The sequence below is a fragment of the Fusarium solani genome (genome assembly GCF_023522795.1).
Source record: "Fusarium solani strain SB1 chromosome Unknown bctg00000011, whole genome shotgun sequence".
In the NCBI taxonomy this organism is placed as follows: Eukaryota; Fungi; Ascomycota; class Sordariomycetes; order Hypocreales; family Nectriaceae; genus Fusarium; species Fusarium solani.
Genome location: NW_027072149.1, coordinates 1,347,056 through 1,363,017, shown reverse-complemented (window position 1 = coordinate 1,363,017; position 15,962 = coordinate 1,347,056). Strand labels below are relative to the sequence as shown.

The 15,962-nt window shown below is 50.7% G+C and overlaps 4 protein-coding genes across 4 annotated transcripts; 2 read left to right on the top strand and 2 right to left on the bottom strand.

Annotated features, from left to right (window-relative positions):
- Positions 1-351: 351 nt before the first annotated feature.
- On the top strand, positions 352-6,415 carry MRS44_015514 (uncharacterized protein; the record flags this gene model as incomplete). Its single annotated transcript, XM_065619246.1, has 12 exons — positions 352-690; positions 735-1,381; positions 1,436-1,483; positions 1,685-1,866; positions 1,935-1,965; positions 2,026-2,204; positions 2,315-3,155; positions 3,218-3,403; positions 3,457-3,674; positions 4,114-4,214; positions 4,677-5,381; positions 5,438-6,415. The coding sequence occupies 12 exons, from the start codon at positions 352-354 to the stop codon at positions 6,413-6,415; spliced, it is 4,455 nt and encodes a 1,484-aa protein (XP_065475318.1).
- A 485-nt stretch (positions 6,416-6,900) lies between these two features.
- MRS44_015513 (uncharacterized protein) lies at positions 6,901-8,806 on the bottom strand (the record flags this gene model as incomplete). The annotated part of the gene is made up of 5 exons (XM_046282158.2): positions 6,901-7,187; positions 7,242-7,919; positions 7,966-8,304; positions 8,353-8,624; positions 8,679-8,806. 5 exons carry the CDS (start codon positions 8,804-8,806, stop codon positions 6,901-6,903), a joined length of 1,704 nt encoding a protein of 567 aa, XP_046130350.1.
- Positions 8,807-12,411: 3,605 nt separating this feature from the next.
- On the top strand, positions 12,412-13,857 carry MRS44_015512 (uncharacterized protein; the record flags this gene model as incomplete). Its single annotated transcript, XM_065619245.1, has 8 exons — positions 12,412-12,480; positions 12,530-12,567; positions 12,619-12,672; positions 12,786-12,816; positions 12,879-13,033; positions 13,083-13,139; positions 13,192-13,546; positions 13,612-13,857. 8 exons carry the CDS (start codon positions 12,412-12,414, stop codon positions 13,855-13,857), a joined length of 1,005 nt encoding a protein of 334 aa, XP_065475317.1.
- Positions 13,858-14,156: 299 nt separating this feature from the next.
- Positions 14,157-15,818, bottom strand: MRS44_015511 (uncharacterized protein; the record flags this gene model as incomplete). The annotated part of the gene is made up of 3 exons (XM_046270948.2): positions 14,157-14,473; positions 14,523-15,399; positions 15,450-15,818. 3 exons carry the CDS (start codon positions 15,816-15,818, stop codon positions 14,157-14,159), a joined length of 1,563 nt encoding a protein of 520 aa, XP_046130352.1.
- Between the last annotated feature and the right edge of the window lie 144 nt (positions 15,819-15,962).

Below are 15,962 nucleotides of genomic sequence, written 5' to 3'. Positions count from 1 at the left end.
AAAAGGCCTTGCCATGGCAACTCGGGAGGCAGACAACCGCCCGCAGCGTCTCAGGTCAACCAACAGGCTAGCCAATGATCGACATGAAGGACCCCCGAGTATGTGGCCGTATATGCGGCCGCGACAACCCCGCCACTCTGTTGGTTACAGGGCCTTCAAAAGAGGCCAACAGCTGCGGCACAGTTCAGCTGATGCTGTTCCGTCTAGATAAGCCAAGGGTCCGGTTGGGTCATCTTTTAGCACACCATAACTCCAAAGTTGACGCTTATCACTGTCTGTCTTTTATGATCGACCCTTTGAACCCTAATCACGAGCTTCGTTGTTAGTTTTGGAGGGTTAACTATCATCGCCATGGCGCGAGTGCGCGACAAACGACCTCATTCACCAAAAGGCAGAGAGGGGATTACTAAGAAGACCAAGTTGTCCCACGGTGACTCAGGCGAGATAACATCAGAGAGCGGTCATCGACAGCGTGCCAAGGACGCATCAGTCATCGACGGCGGATCTGTGTGCGGGCACAGCATTTCGGAACCGATATATATTTCAAGTTCTGATGAAGACGAAGAACTTCTACCGCCGAAGACCTTAGCGACAAATACCCAGGGCACTGCAGCCCCACGGCCAAAATCAAATGCTGCCGCTTCAGGGCCCGTTCTTTCGACAGCTACGACACCTGCCAAACCATACGATGTATGCTTCGGGATGGTACGGTACTGCTTGCATGTGATTTTCAGAACAAAGAGAGATCTAACAAACACAAGCTTTTAGTGCAGGCTACGTGCACTGAAAATGCGACTGTGCCTTCTGAATGTTCGCCAGTCACGCTGGGTTTCGAAGGGAGACTTCTGAGAGTTTACTCAAAAGACTCAAGTGAGCGCATCGCGGTCGTATTTTCTCACGCGCTGTTTCGCTTGGTCAACGAGTTCGCCGTCACCTTGACTGCCACCGCATGCGGGAGAAGGCAGCGAGTGTTTGATGCTCAAGAAGCCTCAGAACGAGCCATCGCCAAGATAGCCGGCATGAAAGTATGCTCTCTCAGAATCATTTGTTATGGATTTCTTCAGCAGAGCCACGATGTTGCAGATATACTCGCAAAGGGTGATCTGTTCCTTCAGCACCCCGGTCTAACCGAGGTCGATAGAGCAGTGAAGTACCTGAATCCCCAGTATCTCCTCCCGCCTGACGAAGATTTCCCTGATATTGAGAAACTCTCTATATACAGCTGCTGTTCTGGACGGGGAGCTAAATCCGGCGCGTCGCGGGACGAACTTGGGGAACACGAGCAAGGCCAAATCTTCAAAATCTTCAACACGGCCTACGAAGAGAAAGGAGTGATGGCGACGATTGAACCAAGCCCACGGTTGGTAACAAAGTTAAAGAGGTATGCCCAAGTCTCTAGCCTGATGGCATAATTATGCTGACCTCGCTGCATTAGACACCAGATTGAGGCACTTGTCATGATGGTAGAGAAAGAAGCGGGCGTGTATGAAGGTGCTCATTTTAAATCCATATGGAAGCCATTCAAAGCACCCAATGGGGAATTCCGGCATGTTTTTGCAAACCTTTCCCTGTCCTCTGTTTACCCATGTTTCTAACTCAGTGTCCCTAACTAGTTATCAAAACATCGTCACAGAGCTGTTCGTTATGACGCGCCCTCAGCCAATTGCTGGTGGAATACTTGCAGATGTACGGTAGAGCCCTCAATGACACCTCCAAGCATCCAAATTGACTTGTCGAAGGAAATGGGCCTGGGGAAAACCCTTTCGGCTCTTTCACTCATCTGCCATTCCCTGGATCAATGGGAGAAAGACCCGAGCTTGACCCAGGGTATGCCAAAAACTACGCTCATCATCACTCCCAAGTCAAGTACGACACCTATGATTAATAAGATCCAACTTGGTGGGCCTCATATTGAGCACGCTGACCACTGGCAGCTATCTACGGGTGGGAGGAGCAAATCAAGACGTATGTAAATCTATTCGAGCTGTGCCGCAGTTGATTTAACTTACACTGAGGCGGTAATAGTCATATTCGCCCTAACAAGATCCGCTGGATCACGTACCACGGGTCGAGGCGACATGAGGTCTGGGACGATGTCGATTCATACGATATAGTTTTGACAACATATGACACAATCAGATCTGACAGGGCTAAGAGCTCGCCTCTATTCGAAAAAGATTGGGCTAGAATAGTCCTGGACGAAGGTGAGGACTTATCTGTCAACTGGAGGCATTCTGCGATGTTTTTTCCCCAAGAGCTGACCACTCGAGAAAAGCCCATAGGATTAGGAACCGAGGTTCTAAGATATTTCAAGATGTGTGCAAACTACAGGCTGAGTCCCGGTGGTGTCTCACGGGTACCCCGATCCAAAACTACCTCGATGATTTCGGTTCACTCTTGAGCTTCATCAGAGTGCCTCCCTTTGAGAACAGGGATCAGTTCGATAGCCACATTGCTGATCCAATCAGGCAGAGAAAAGGTAAAGGCCTAGTCATGCTCAGAAAAGTCGTCGCCGTGACTTGCTTGCGCAGAACAAAGGCAGACCACGCGGAGATGCTGAATCTGCCGCGGAAGATGGAACATATAGAGAGGGTCGAGATGGGCCGCAATGACAGACGGCTTTACGAGTTCTTCAAGCGCTTCTCATACCACACCGCCGGTCTCGACAAGACTTATAAAAAGAAGGCGGCTACAAATATTCTGGTGCTTATTTCCATGCTTCGGCTCATATGCGATCACGGAGATGCCCTGCTTCCAGACTCGGCTCTCACGGCCTGGAAAAAACGAGATGAGAACGCACTCACTTGGGAGATGCTTGAGTCCACTACCAAGCGGTGTGTCTCCTGCGATTGCCAGATCGAAGAACTCGGTGCCGCAGAATCGCTTACCGAGGTGCTGGGATGCGGCCATTTCTTGTGTGGAGACTGCGCCGCAAAGTTACGAGGCTCTGCTAGCCAGTTGCCGTGTCCCAAATGCGGGATTACAGCATCCATGTCACCTCCAGCCGGGAACAGCTCTGGTTTGTCGCTGTCTCGGACTGCATTTGGAAGCCCTTTGAGACCACGGTACCCTCCATCTGCCAAGGTCGAGGCGCTCCTTCGGAACATCTCAGAGAGACAACAGAGACCCGGACAAAACTCAAAACCCAATAAGAGGTATATATACTCACACATCGGTACCAATTTCGAGGTTAGGGCACCGTATTGACTACGCACAGCGTAATATTCAGTTTCTGGACCAAGATGCTCGACCTCATCGGGGTTGCTCTCGAAGATAAGGGCATGAAATTCTGCCGTATTGACGGACAGTCATCGATGTCTCAGCGTAAACAGGCTATAGAAACATTTGGAAATGATCCAGAGTGTAACATCATGCTGGCGAGTATCGGGGCAGTCGGCGAAGGGTGCGGGTTGCTTGTCATAATTCTTTGGATCGATCATGCTGATCGTCGAATAGGATCGATCTTGTCTGTGCAAACTCGGTGCACATTATCGAGCCCCATTGGAACCCCATGGCAGAAGCCCAGGCCATCGACCGTGTCCACCGCATCGGGCAGCAACAGGATGTCGACGTTGTGAGATACATTGTCAACGACTCGATCGAATTGGTGACGCCCCCGAGCCATGAGCGACTCATGACATTCAGAGAAGTCGGTGCTGACTTTCGTATCGCCAGTACGTTAAATGGATTCAAATGCACAAAATGAAATTGATCGCCGAGTCTCTCTCGACGGCGGAGGCGAAATCTGAAAATGTTGGCGAAGTTCGGTGGAAGGCGGGTTTCTTGCTCCCTGTCAGTGGAATCAAGCGCTAACGACTCACATAGAAACTCTTGGAGTTCCTGGAATGATAGTTTGGGGTGGAATACAAAGATTAGGTAGCTCTACCGTGTCAGTTGCATTGCTGGGAGGGATATTATCCCATAAAAACTGTTGAGCATTGTTGTCGTTGTCACCTTGACGCTGTTGTCGACTAGCACCGCTAGAGGCGTGTACAATAAGAATGGGGCTGTTCAACTTCCATTACCGTACCGGTAGTTTGAGTGTTGAGGATCGATCGTCAATTGGTGGGAAAAGGAGGTTCGTATCATCCACCTGACCCTGGCACGGCCCAGACCAGTTGGCTTCATGCACGATATTAATCAAGAATGAAGTCGGCATGCCAAAAGCCGGGCTCTCTCTGGTTGCTGGGCGGCATACTACTCAGCTAAAGGGGGTGAGTAGATAAGGGGTCAAGGGGCCAAGAGGCATTGAGAGGTGCTGAGCAAAGACGCTCTAAAAAAAAATCATGCGTCACGTCAGTATAACACGGCAAGATTGTGGCCAAGTCATTATTAAGAAAGGCGGCAGTTTAGTAGTTTCCCGCAACACCGACACGGAAGGAAACCGGGTCTATCTCCGTCGCGAAGGCCGAGATACTAAGATAAATATTTGAGACACGATTATCTTGAGCTGTCAATGTTTTCTTTAGCTAAATATGGGGCATATGACGTAAATCCATGCTTTGCAGGGGTGCACGTGCTTACACACACGGAAGTCGCTCCCACCCACATCCCGTGAACTGCCGCTTAGTAAAGCATAACAACCAATCACGCGCAATATTGGCTTTGACCCGACAACCCAGAGCCCATCGCTTGGGCAGCCCGAGTGGTCTGCTTTAAGCTACGATCATGGATAGCTAAGCCTCATTGAGGCCCGGGCTGACTTCCGAAGACCGAAGAGGCGAACAATTCATGCGGCTGCCGAGATTTACAACCAACACGGGGGTCGGCGACACGGCGACTATAACCCCGATGCCGTCCAGGGGCGAACCGCCGACCTCAGTCCAGATCCTTTACATATGAACTCGTCTCCGCCGCTTGAAGATGGATGGATTACTCGTGTTAACAATCCCTCAAGAAACAAGTCATCATCAACTTGCAACTCACAAACCGAAACCACCATGACGATAATACCTCCCCGATCCACCAACCGAGAGCCCGCGAGCTCTTCGGCCTGGGCTGGAAAATTGAAGGCCTACATCATCCCCGTCATTATGACTGGTCTGTTGATACAACTCCTCTTCCTCGGGAACATGTCGTACCTGTTTGGTAGCATGTTCAAGTCCACCTCGCGCCTGCATAACCTCAAGATCCTCGCCGTCGACTACGACAATGGAGACATTGGCAGGTCCATTTCTGGTGCTTACGGTGCCTTGCAAGCGAAGCACTTTCCCACTGTCAAGTTTGCCAAGTCCTCCGATTATCCTACTCCCGAATCGCTTCGAGATGCCGTCTGCAACCATGGCTACTGGGGTGCCGTCTATACACACTCTGGCGCATCCGATCGACTCCTGAGCACCATTGAAGGCGACAACACGACCGCTTACAACCCCAACGATGCTGTCACCTACATCTACAACAGCGCATACTACCCATCCGCTTTCATGTCTCTCTCAAGGGTAGCCTTCAGTCTCTTGTTGCCGCCGCGTCCAAGTTTTATCCGCTATCCAACCCCGATGTGCTGAAGGGCGCCAACTTGACGAGCCCGGCCTCAGTCTCTGCGCTTCTCAACCCCTTCACAGCGACCGAGTGGGACATCATGCCTACCAACCAAGGAGCCCGAATGCTCCTCAACACCGTGTCCATGGTGATGCCTATCATCATGCAATTCTTTTTCCAGATGGGTCTGAATGGCATCACTGGCGGGGCCAAGATGCTTGCGGGCCAGTCCAAACGGGACGTGTACGTCTTCCGACTCTGCACTGGAAAGATTTTTACCTTTGTCTCCTCTTTGGGCATGGCCGGATACATTTGGGCTTTCCGCGAGGACTGGGGTGTGACAGCCGGCCAATTTGTTGAGACGTGGATGTGCATCTGGTTCTACATGGAAATCAACTACCTGACTATCGACAGTGTAGTCGGAACTCTCATTCCTATGCAGTTCTTTGCCTTCTTCCTTCTCACATGGATCATCACCAACATCGCCTCCGTCGTTTACCCCTTCGAGCTCACGCCCGGCTTCTACCACTGGTCATGGGCCTTGCCATCGCACAACGCCTACCTTTTGCTTGTCGGGATTTGGTCTGGCTGCCGGGCCAATATCGGCACAACGCTCCCCATCCTCTTCTCCTGGTGGCTGGTCACTCATGTAACCAGCGCTTGGTCCGTCCGCAAGAGGTGCTTGTTGGCTGAGGCGGAAGCACATCAGAACGAGCAGGCGCAGCATGACAAGTTTGTTCGTTTCAGTACTGAGCAAAGCGAGCAGTTTGTGCTTAACCAAATCTCTTCTCGGGCTGCAAATGGCCGAACCTCGTCTGACCGTGACCTTGAGGCGAACCGACTTGCAGTTGGAGAGAGCCTACCTAACGGTAGCGAGAGTCGAACTATCATCAGCACACCTGCTGACCGCGACGAGGGAAAGGCGGGTAGGGAATAGGCACTTAAGCGGAGTTTGGGGTCATTCTAGAAATGGGTATAGATATTGACATTGGCATATAGACATGGTACGGTATGTACTGGGAGCGTTTTTGATTGACAGCGACTTGATAGATATCCTCTGATCTGGTAGATCGGATTGACTTGGACTTATTCACTTTTCATAGACAAAAGAACAATCTCCTACATCTCTTTATACTAACAGCAAACACTCTCTTGGATTTCCTTGCGTACTTCTAACAAATACTTAATACTTAATATAGGTTACATGTAACCAAACTTGAGCCCCTGACTGAAGTGTGACGAAGACTTTTCTTGTCTTTCCTAATTTCTAAGGCAAGAGCCGAAGTAATGATTTTGCAGACGAGCTCTGCCTTACAGTGCAGCTACCATATGCCCACAACACTGATTGCAGGACAACTCAATGCTTCCATCATATAATTTCTTGTAGCCTTAACCTTCCAACAGGCTTCCGTAGGAGGTGAGCTACCAGTCTGGCCACAAGCCAGCATTGTTTCCACGTCCCATTCGAAAGAAGTGGCATTGGACAGAAGACTCAAAGTCATCAACCACCTCAACACCTGTATTTGCCAGATACAAAGCCTTTGGCTTTTGTGTCGTGTACCTGGGCCACTCGGGAACATAACGGCTGTCAGGACCAAGACCGTTTGGTTCATGGAACATGGTGAATGAGAGAATGTATTGTCTCAAAAGGGTGGCCACAGTGGCATTGCCGGGAATTTGGGCACCCTGGGCGATGCGAGACCCGTCAGCTGTAACAAACTGTTAGCGGGACAAAATGGTTGAGCGAATGGGTTTTCACGAACCGTTAGTGTAGTTACTGTAGACAAACTTGTCAGTTGCCGAATGGAACTGATATCCAGAGTTGAAGATCAGCTTGTAAGCTGGTATGCCTGCTTTAGCCACCGCCTGGGCCATGTACGTGGTGGGACAGCCAACAAGTGCATCACCGAAAAGCGCTGATCGTCTGATGAAGCTGTTTGTGAGGGTGTTGTTGATGGCACCCGCCTTCTTCAAAAGGTCGTAAACCGGCAGTTTACTGAGGTGACAAGTGTTGTAGCTTGACTCTGGGTATAGACTCCAAACAGTATCAGCGTAATAGCCAGTGTCATCATGCCACAGAGCTGCAAGATCAGACATGGCGTCTTCATCAGTGGTGACGGACGTATTGGAGAAGATGAAGCCTTCGTCGAAATTCCGGTCTACGAGGATAGGCACCTTTGTGAAGTGCCCCTGCCGGAATTCTTCCTGAAGGTTCGCCTCGATGATTCGGCCGTCAATTGTTGGACCCCAGTAAAAGGTACCGAAGGCGTATTTCTTGTCGGCATATGCCGACTCGCTGGCAGTCCGAGTCGCTGCTTGGATTGTTTCGATTGGTAGCTTTCTTAAGCAGCCGATCGAATCACAGTTGGCAGCTTTCAGGAAACGTGTGTATTGGTCCTGGACCCAATCATTTCCATACATAGGTGTCCACCAAGGAAACTCTGGTAACGTGTTAGCAGAGGAGGGTAAGTATGGTGGAGGCCATACCTGGGATGGCTGCTTGAAATGGGGGATTGGTTGGTCTGCCGCCGTACATGACCATCTGCAGGGCTACAGAGCCTCCGCCAGCACTGCTGCCTGTAATAGTAATTCTGGTGGGATCGCCGCCAAAGTATTGGATGTTATCCCGAACCCAGTCGAGAGCAAGTCTCTGATCGAGCAAACCAGCGTTCCATGTTCCTTGGGTTCCGTCTCCTCGCAGCTCATCTCCACCTAGGAAGCCTAGGGCACCAAGACGATATTGAACAGACACATAGATCACGGACCCGTTGGACTGGTGGACCAGGCTGTCTCCTGTTGTAAACTGCGTACTTCCGGCCAGGTAGCCTCGGAAATGTTAGCATCGTGTAGATCCAAGCCGAAGAGGGAACTCACCTCCGCCATGGATCATGACCAACACAGGTAGCCGGTGAGGTGCTGGATCCATCGGTGTCTGGATGTTAAGTCGCAGGCAGTCTTCATCCTGCCAGAGATCAGACTGTACATCGGGGCGCCAGGCGGGCGTGCTCTGCCAGCAAGCCGGGGGAGGTTCTGTCGCCCTGACGTGCCTGACACCTCGCCACCTAGTATTGAAGGGGACTGGCTCCCTCCATCTCAACTCCTTGACGGGAGGCTCAGCATATCTGATACCCCAAAAGGTGTTGATCCTATAGAGAAATCTTAGTCAAGGCAGCCTTTGATGATGGTGATGAGACGCTTACCTGGACGTGTAATTCTGGACGCCTACATATCTGACTCCATTTGCATGAACGGTTATAGACTCAACCACTGAGACCAAGAGCGAGATACAGAGAAGCAAGCCCTGAAGGCGATACACGCCTGACCACATCATGACACGAGTAGCAAAGTGACAGAGCAACACATGAGAATTCTCCAAGTCCGCACGCCCATAACCTTATTATACCTGACCTACCCCACGACCCCGCAAGCTGTCAAGAAAACCGTGGGGTAAAAATCTCGTCTTCCAAGGTTTTGTCGAGGATCCCCCACAGTGGGTTTGAGTTCCGGGTGGCAGATGCGGTGAGGGCATCACCTCAGCGGCTGGGGTCTGTTTGGCGCGCATAAGGATCTACCTCGGCTTGAGGTCTGAAATGGGACAAGGTGTGCTTGGCTCTGGGGTTGTCTGATCGTCGAGATTATCCGCGAATGGCAACATTGGGGGATCTCAGGAACGGCACTTGGTCAGCCTGTGTCGTGAGGATTCTATCAGAGTAATATTTCATCAAGAGACATTATAGTGTTTTTTTACCTTGTACGTACTTAATCTTACCTTTAATTTTCTCGTGGGAAGGAAATTGGCCGTCACTCTCTCCTTTGCAACGTCGAATCTCGGTCTGTGCTCAACCGAAATCACCGAGAATGAGTGGGCACGGGCTATCAAAGACCGAGCATCGAGAACTTGGACGATGGAATCCAAGGGGATTCATCTTTATGCAAGATGTAAAACTTCAAGAAACAGTTGCAAAAGCCAGGCTGCGAAGCTGTATTAGCCGCGGAGTTACTCTTACTTTTTGCTCAACGCCACATGGTAGCCTCGACTTCCACTTACCGACAAATTCGCCGAACTTTTCCTTCCTCACCGACTGAGACCGTTTTGCGGGATGATAGGATCATACGTAGACATAGGAGAGAGAAAAGAAAGAAAAAAACCACCGAAAAATAATCCCGGGTGGCTTCTGTACACTATCTTGAATCAGGTTTGGGATTTTCACTGCTAAATGTTTGGACTCATAGAAAAGCGTAGCGACATGGGAGATTCATCATTCACCCAAGGCTGTTATAATGCTTTACGACATCTGGGCTTCATATCGCAACTATGATAAAAAAAATCGGTTCTTTAATGTTCAGCCCGAGAGTCCTTTCTAGGAGCAGAATCTATGAGCATTGGAAGAATATTGACAACTATTAGACCTGACTCTAGCATAAGTTCCCTATCAGCCTGAATATGAAATATTTCTCAAGGCGGAATATTTGTGTGTGTCAATGTCAGCGCAAAGAAGTTCTCTCCTTGGTTATGTGGCATTCCAGTAGACCTTCTAGTTACTATACAAATGTGTCATTCGCTTTGGATGTGAGTGTCTCAATAATGAATCCTGATGCTAGTATCCCGATAGGCCTAAGCAGTAGCGTTCCGATTTTTGGGTACTAGTTGGAGTGATGCTTAGATCTTTTGTTCACCTCAGGGGTAGCAAGGTGCCTAGCATCAACGTCTAATAAAGATATCACACGGAACAACTACCTCGAGGGCGGTCATGCCAATATCTGAACACCAAAGAGCTGGAAGATTTGTTTTAGAGTTATAGAAGAAGTATTTGTATGTGTCCTGGGTGCTTTCCGTACAACAATGCGCAGCCCTGACAAAAAGTCCCCCATCCCTGACAGACTAGGGCGACCTGATGAGGGTTTCTTGCTGGCCGTAAGCCTCGTTCCGTTGCACCGCGAGGAGCCTTGTCGGACGTCTGTGGCGACTGAACCCATCTGATTTTAGTATGGAGAGGTTTTTCTGCTGACTGGAAACCGACGATTGGGTAATATGGATATACGCACTACCTAGCGCCGTGGAACATAGGACCAACACTAGGTGGTGAGTACGGCGAGCGGCGGACGTTAGTTTGATGCATGAAACATCGAAAAGAGAAGTTCATCCACAAATTTAAACAACTGAAACGTCCGGATCTAACTTGCACGCTGAGCCAATCGGCCATCCATTAGCTAGACATCGACAGTTGGAGTCTAGGTTAGTTAGTTCCGTCCCTCTCACCCTCGTCGTGAGGGGTTGGGCAGCTGGATAGAACATTCCAGCAAGTGGTTTCATACTTGACAAGGGAAAGAACAAGCTGTTAACCTGTTTCGGCCACTATGTAAGTTTGAATTGCACGATCGATCCCACGCCGCAGCTTTGCAGTAGCGGCCGCCGGCCAACCATGTGTTCCACAGGGAGCGAGTATGACTCCCACTATCCTATTCGCTGTTGCACATGGCCTTTGCTAGACAGTTATCGATCAATTGAAGTAACCAAAAGGGTGTTTTATCTTTGAGCGGACAGACATAGGAAGAACTCTGCTCAGAAACTTGCTCGTCGCTGACAGGTAAGCAGCCAGCACAACTCATCGGGCGTCTGGCCTACGAATCAGCTTACCTACACATGCTGAGCACATGACCCTTCCATGCGCCACTGCGATGGACGCGGCGATGATACATCTTGTCCTTCGTGGTTCCAGACTTTTTGTGTCTTTCCTGGTATTGCCCTAGATTCAGGGTCAGCCTAGATGGGTTTCGCTGGTACCTGAGGCTGGGAGTATGCAGGTGTATGAAGAAATGTTCAGGCTTGACATGCCGTTAGCTCGCTCGCTTGTTTGTGGATAACCTCGCTATTGGCCGAGCCCTCAAACAACGAGATCGGTGGCGTCGGACTTTGAACCTTGCGGCCACATTTTGACTCTGTTTGGCCCCCAAACTGCGATTGTCAGAACTGCCAGCTGCTGTAATTATCCGAGCAGACCACTAACACCGTCATCGTGGTTCATGTCAGAATCATGCAGACACCATTACCATGGTTGACCCCTACACACCCCGCTGCGAAGCGTGAGACACCTCCCAACACAGTCTGCGCAACCCTGGACCATGCGCTTCCAGATGCCTTTGACGCGCTTTTCTTCCGTCAGCCAATCATTAGCCCAAGCGAGTAACGGTCGTCAGGGTCGCAACGCTACAGACAACTGGATTCTGTTCCCTGGTCTGCAGCGATCACACCCTCCACCGTTGGCTTTTGCCTGATGCGCCCAGCCCGCGGAGCTCGGGAATGGGGCGGGGTTGGTTGGGCGACTTTGTTGGTGGCTCACCCAAGAACGCGAAATATGCAGCCATGGGGGGCTAGTGGAAGACAGGGGTGGGCAGTTAGAGGTTCCCTTGGAGTGGGAATGGGGTTGAAGGGCAAGTTGGACTTGATCAGTGGCTATTCTACATGTTGTACCTCTTTATAGACATCAAGAGCATCAAGGTCCAACGCCAACAAGCTCGTAACCTCGCGATAAGGACGTGGTAGCCAGAACCTAACGCGCCAAGGATCACCGCTAGAGCCAGTCTAGCAGGCGGGAACGGTTTAGCGCAAGAACCATCGAAGCGGCCCGAGGGAACCAACTGAAGAGACCCATAATATCCACGTAGGAATGCTGTGATAACCCATGTCTCGGTTCGAAGGCTTGCTCGTCTCACCAGCTCATTGGCCTAGCATCCCATGCCCGTTGGCCCTCGTCGCCAAATCGTTCATGACCTGACGCGTTATGTAATATGGCCAGAGTGAAATTTTGGGTCAGATGACAGAAGCGGGGAGAAAAAATGGCACCCACATACCGAGAGAGTCAAATTCCCGCTGGTATTCCCCCAACTTGCTCCTCTCAACCAACATCCATCACGTACCTATTTCCTCCAACCATGTGTCCGGAAGACGAACAGACGACCGAGTTGCAGCAGGCCCTCGCTGAGAACCCTCTGCAGGCGGACGTAAGCATTGATGTCGACAGAGGAATGGGATTCGTTTTGACGTGCCTAGGACGCCCGACGTGACGATGATTCCGTTTACGCCTCCTCGTATGTCTTGACGCGTCTTGCGTAGTAGTACAGGTCTGACCGTTTTGATAGAGCAGGCTCAGGGAGCTTCAAGACGTCCCTAGCTTCGAGTGTTCTTAACTACAAGTACGCGACATGGGGATTTTGATGTTGAAATTGTTACTGACAGGCCGGGTTTGTAGATACGAGGCTCGTGAAACATGGGACCATTGATCCAACAAAGACTAATCCCACAATAGAATGGCCGCCGATACCATGCTTTCCGGGAAGGTTCCTACCTAATGGTACGTATCTACTCGGCACTCCACGGAAACAAGGCTGAGACATGACAGCCCAATGACGAGGAGGAGCAAGATCGAATGGACCTGTTGCATCACATCTACAACCTGGCTCTCGGAGGTGAACTCCACCGTTCTCCTGTCAAGGACCCTCAACGCGTGCTTGATCTGGGCACTGGTACTGGAGTTTGGGCTATGGACTTTGCAGAGTATGATGTGATATCTGGCAGCCGACCAAGCATATCTGACGGTTGATAGTGAAAACCCTGGCGCGGAAGTTATTGGAACCGACCTGAGCCCTATTCAGCCTGGATGGTATGGACACCCTCACACTTGAGGGTCTAGTTCTCAACTTACCTGACTACAGGACCCCTCCTAACTGTCTCTTCGAGGTCGACGACTTTGAAGCCGAATGGCCCTACTCGAGACCCTTTGACTTCATCCACGGCCGTGAGCTCGAGGGCTGCATCGCCGACGACGACAAGCTCTTTGCCCAGGCTTTTAAGCATCTGAACCCCGGCGGTTACTTTGAGCTGCAGGCAGCTTATACGCGTTTCCTCTCTGACGACGACACTGCCAAGAAGGCTGCGGATGTTCACTCCTGGTGCAGCCAACTGGTCGCGGGAATTGAAAAGTTTGGAAAGCCTATAGATGGTGCTCCTACGTGGAAGAAGAAGTTGGAGGAGGCTGGATTCCAGGACGTTCAGCAGGAGATTCTCAAGGTTTGTGACTTGAAATTATTTCCCCTATCCACAGTGGCGGATTCAGGTACTGATATACCCCCTAGCTACCCATCGGCGGCTGGCCCAAGGACCCCAAGCTCAAGGAACTCGGCAAGTACCAACTCATCCAGCAAATCCAAGGCGCCGAGTCATATACGCCTGCCGTCTTCTCCCGAGTCCTCGGCTGGAGTGACGAGGAGATCCAGGTGCTCATCGCCAAAGTGCGCAAGCAGTTCAACGACCCAACCATCCACCTCTACATTCCGGTCTATGTTATCTGGGGTAAGAAGCCTGAACAGAAGGAGGATTGAAAGGGCAAGTTTTTATCATAGCATTTGGCGCGCGTTTATGCATTCTATATGTTTGTGTTATTATATGTAAATGCAGACATTCAGTCATCGGCGTATAGCATCAGTGTGGTCTCGACCACCTCAATCGTATACTATCCTACACCTTCCATCCCCTTAAGATATGCATTGCCGTCGTTGGTGTTGGTTACCCTTCCACTGTTCTCGCAAGAGAGTGCCATGCACAAAAGCAAAGAACATAATGACAGCACTGGACACTAAAGCAGCAACAAGCTATCCCCAAAATATGCATTCCATGTCCTTTACTCAACCTGCTGCGCCAAAGCTGCCTTCAAGGCCTTGGGGTCCCGGGGCGTGAAAACGGCCTTGTAACGGCGAGGCATAGCTACCAGACTTGTAGGATCCAAGTTGCCTGTGATGGGATCGCAGTCGATGTCATCGTGCTTCTCAATCTTGAAGCTGTTGAGAAGTCTCATGTACAAGAGATAGAGCTCTCGGTTGGCAAGCAGGGATCCAGCACACATGCGATAACCAACACCGTATGTGAACAAGGGGGCATCAGGTTGCTCCAGCCAGCGCTCTGGTCGGAAGACCTCGGGATCGGTCCAGACTTGTTCGTCTTGGAGGTGTTAGCTATAAGTATTACGTATTGATGATTGGTTACTTACCCATGTTGCAAGCCCAGGCGTTCAAAAAGACAACAGTTCCCTTGGGAATGGTTACTCCGTTGTAGACAACGTCCTTGATAGAGGCGCGAGGCAGAGCAAGTCGAAGCACGGTAAAGTATCGCAGAGACTCTCGCACGAGGGCAACGATGTACTGGCACTTCTGATCATCATCCTCATCACACATGGGCTGGTTGGTTGCATAGAACTTTTCAATCTCCGCCTTGGCCTTCTCTTGGATTTCAGGGTGCTGGGAAAAGTAGGCGATGGACCAGGCCACCTGCGTGGTAATGGTGTCGAGGCCGCCAGAGAGCATGGTCAAACTGATGGATGTGAGTTCGTCCTTGTTGAGCTTGGCCTCCTTGTCCATGATGACGTTGGCTTGGATGCATGGCTTGTAAGTCCCGTTGGCGATTCGCTCATCGAGGCCGCGGTTGAGATCTCCAAGGTACTTGTCGCGTCTGTCACGCATGGAGCGAGCCTTGGAGGATGACAAGTTGAGGGGGTTCAGACGGAGGAGAGGGATGTAGTCTTGCAGGTTTCCAGTTGTAGATCTGAAGCGGCTGATCTCTTCCTCGACGTGGGTGATCTCATTGAAAAGGTCATCCTCCTGGCTCTTGAGTCGAATGCCCCAGTTGAGTGTCAAAGCGAGGGAGAGCGAGAGGCGCTGGATCATGGGCATTGGGTCGACGGGGACCTTGCCAGCCTCTCCATAGTTGTAGAGCTCCTTGATAAAGTCTCGAGTCTCGATATCGAGGTGATCGACGTAAGTGGCCACAGATGGTCGGTTGAGGGCAGAAGCAGCGCCCTTGCGACGACGCTTGAGAGAGTCGCTGTAGGGAGACGTGCCTATTGTGGTTCCAGCCGTGTCAGAGAGGACCTGACAATGAATTAGTAGTCGGCTTATAGAGTATGATATTGTGCACCTACCTTGTGGAAAGTATAGAACTCGGGACGTGAACTTAGGGCTTGGGCGTTGGCTCCAAAAATGGTCCTAGCAGCGCTGGCCGAGTTGACAACGACAATGGGGATATTGCCAAGCTGGATCTGATACACCTTGCCATACTTTCTAGACCATTCGCGATACTTTTCAGCAGCGTTGATATGAATATCCCAGATATTCCCGATCAACGGAAGCCCGGAGGGTCCTTGGAGATTGCTGATGCGTGCATTGTGTCGGACGAGTTCGTTGATAAAGAGGTATATCAATGGAGCAATGACAAGAGTTAGAAGAACAGACTGGCCCTTGTTCTCTTGGACCTTGTCGTTTAGAGACACGAGGAGGTTGGCGATGGTCATGTTTGCAGGCGTTGTTGTCCAAGAAGGCTTGATTGTCAGATTTACTCATCCTCAGAGAGGACTCTCTATATACCACACAAGGCCCGGAAGCATGTCATTGCATATCCGCGAGTAGCCATGACTCTCCGCACCTCAAAGTTACTT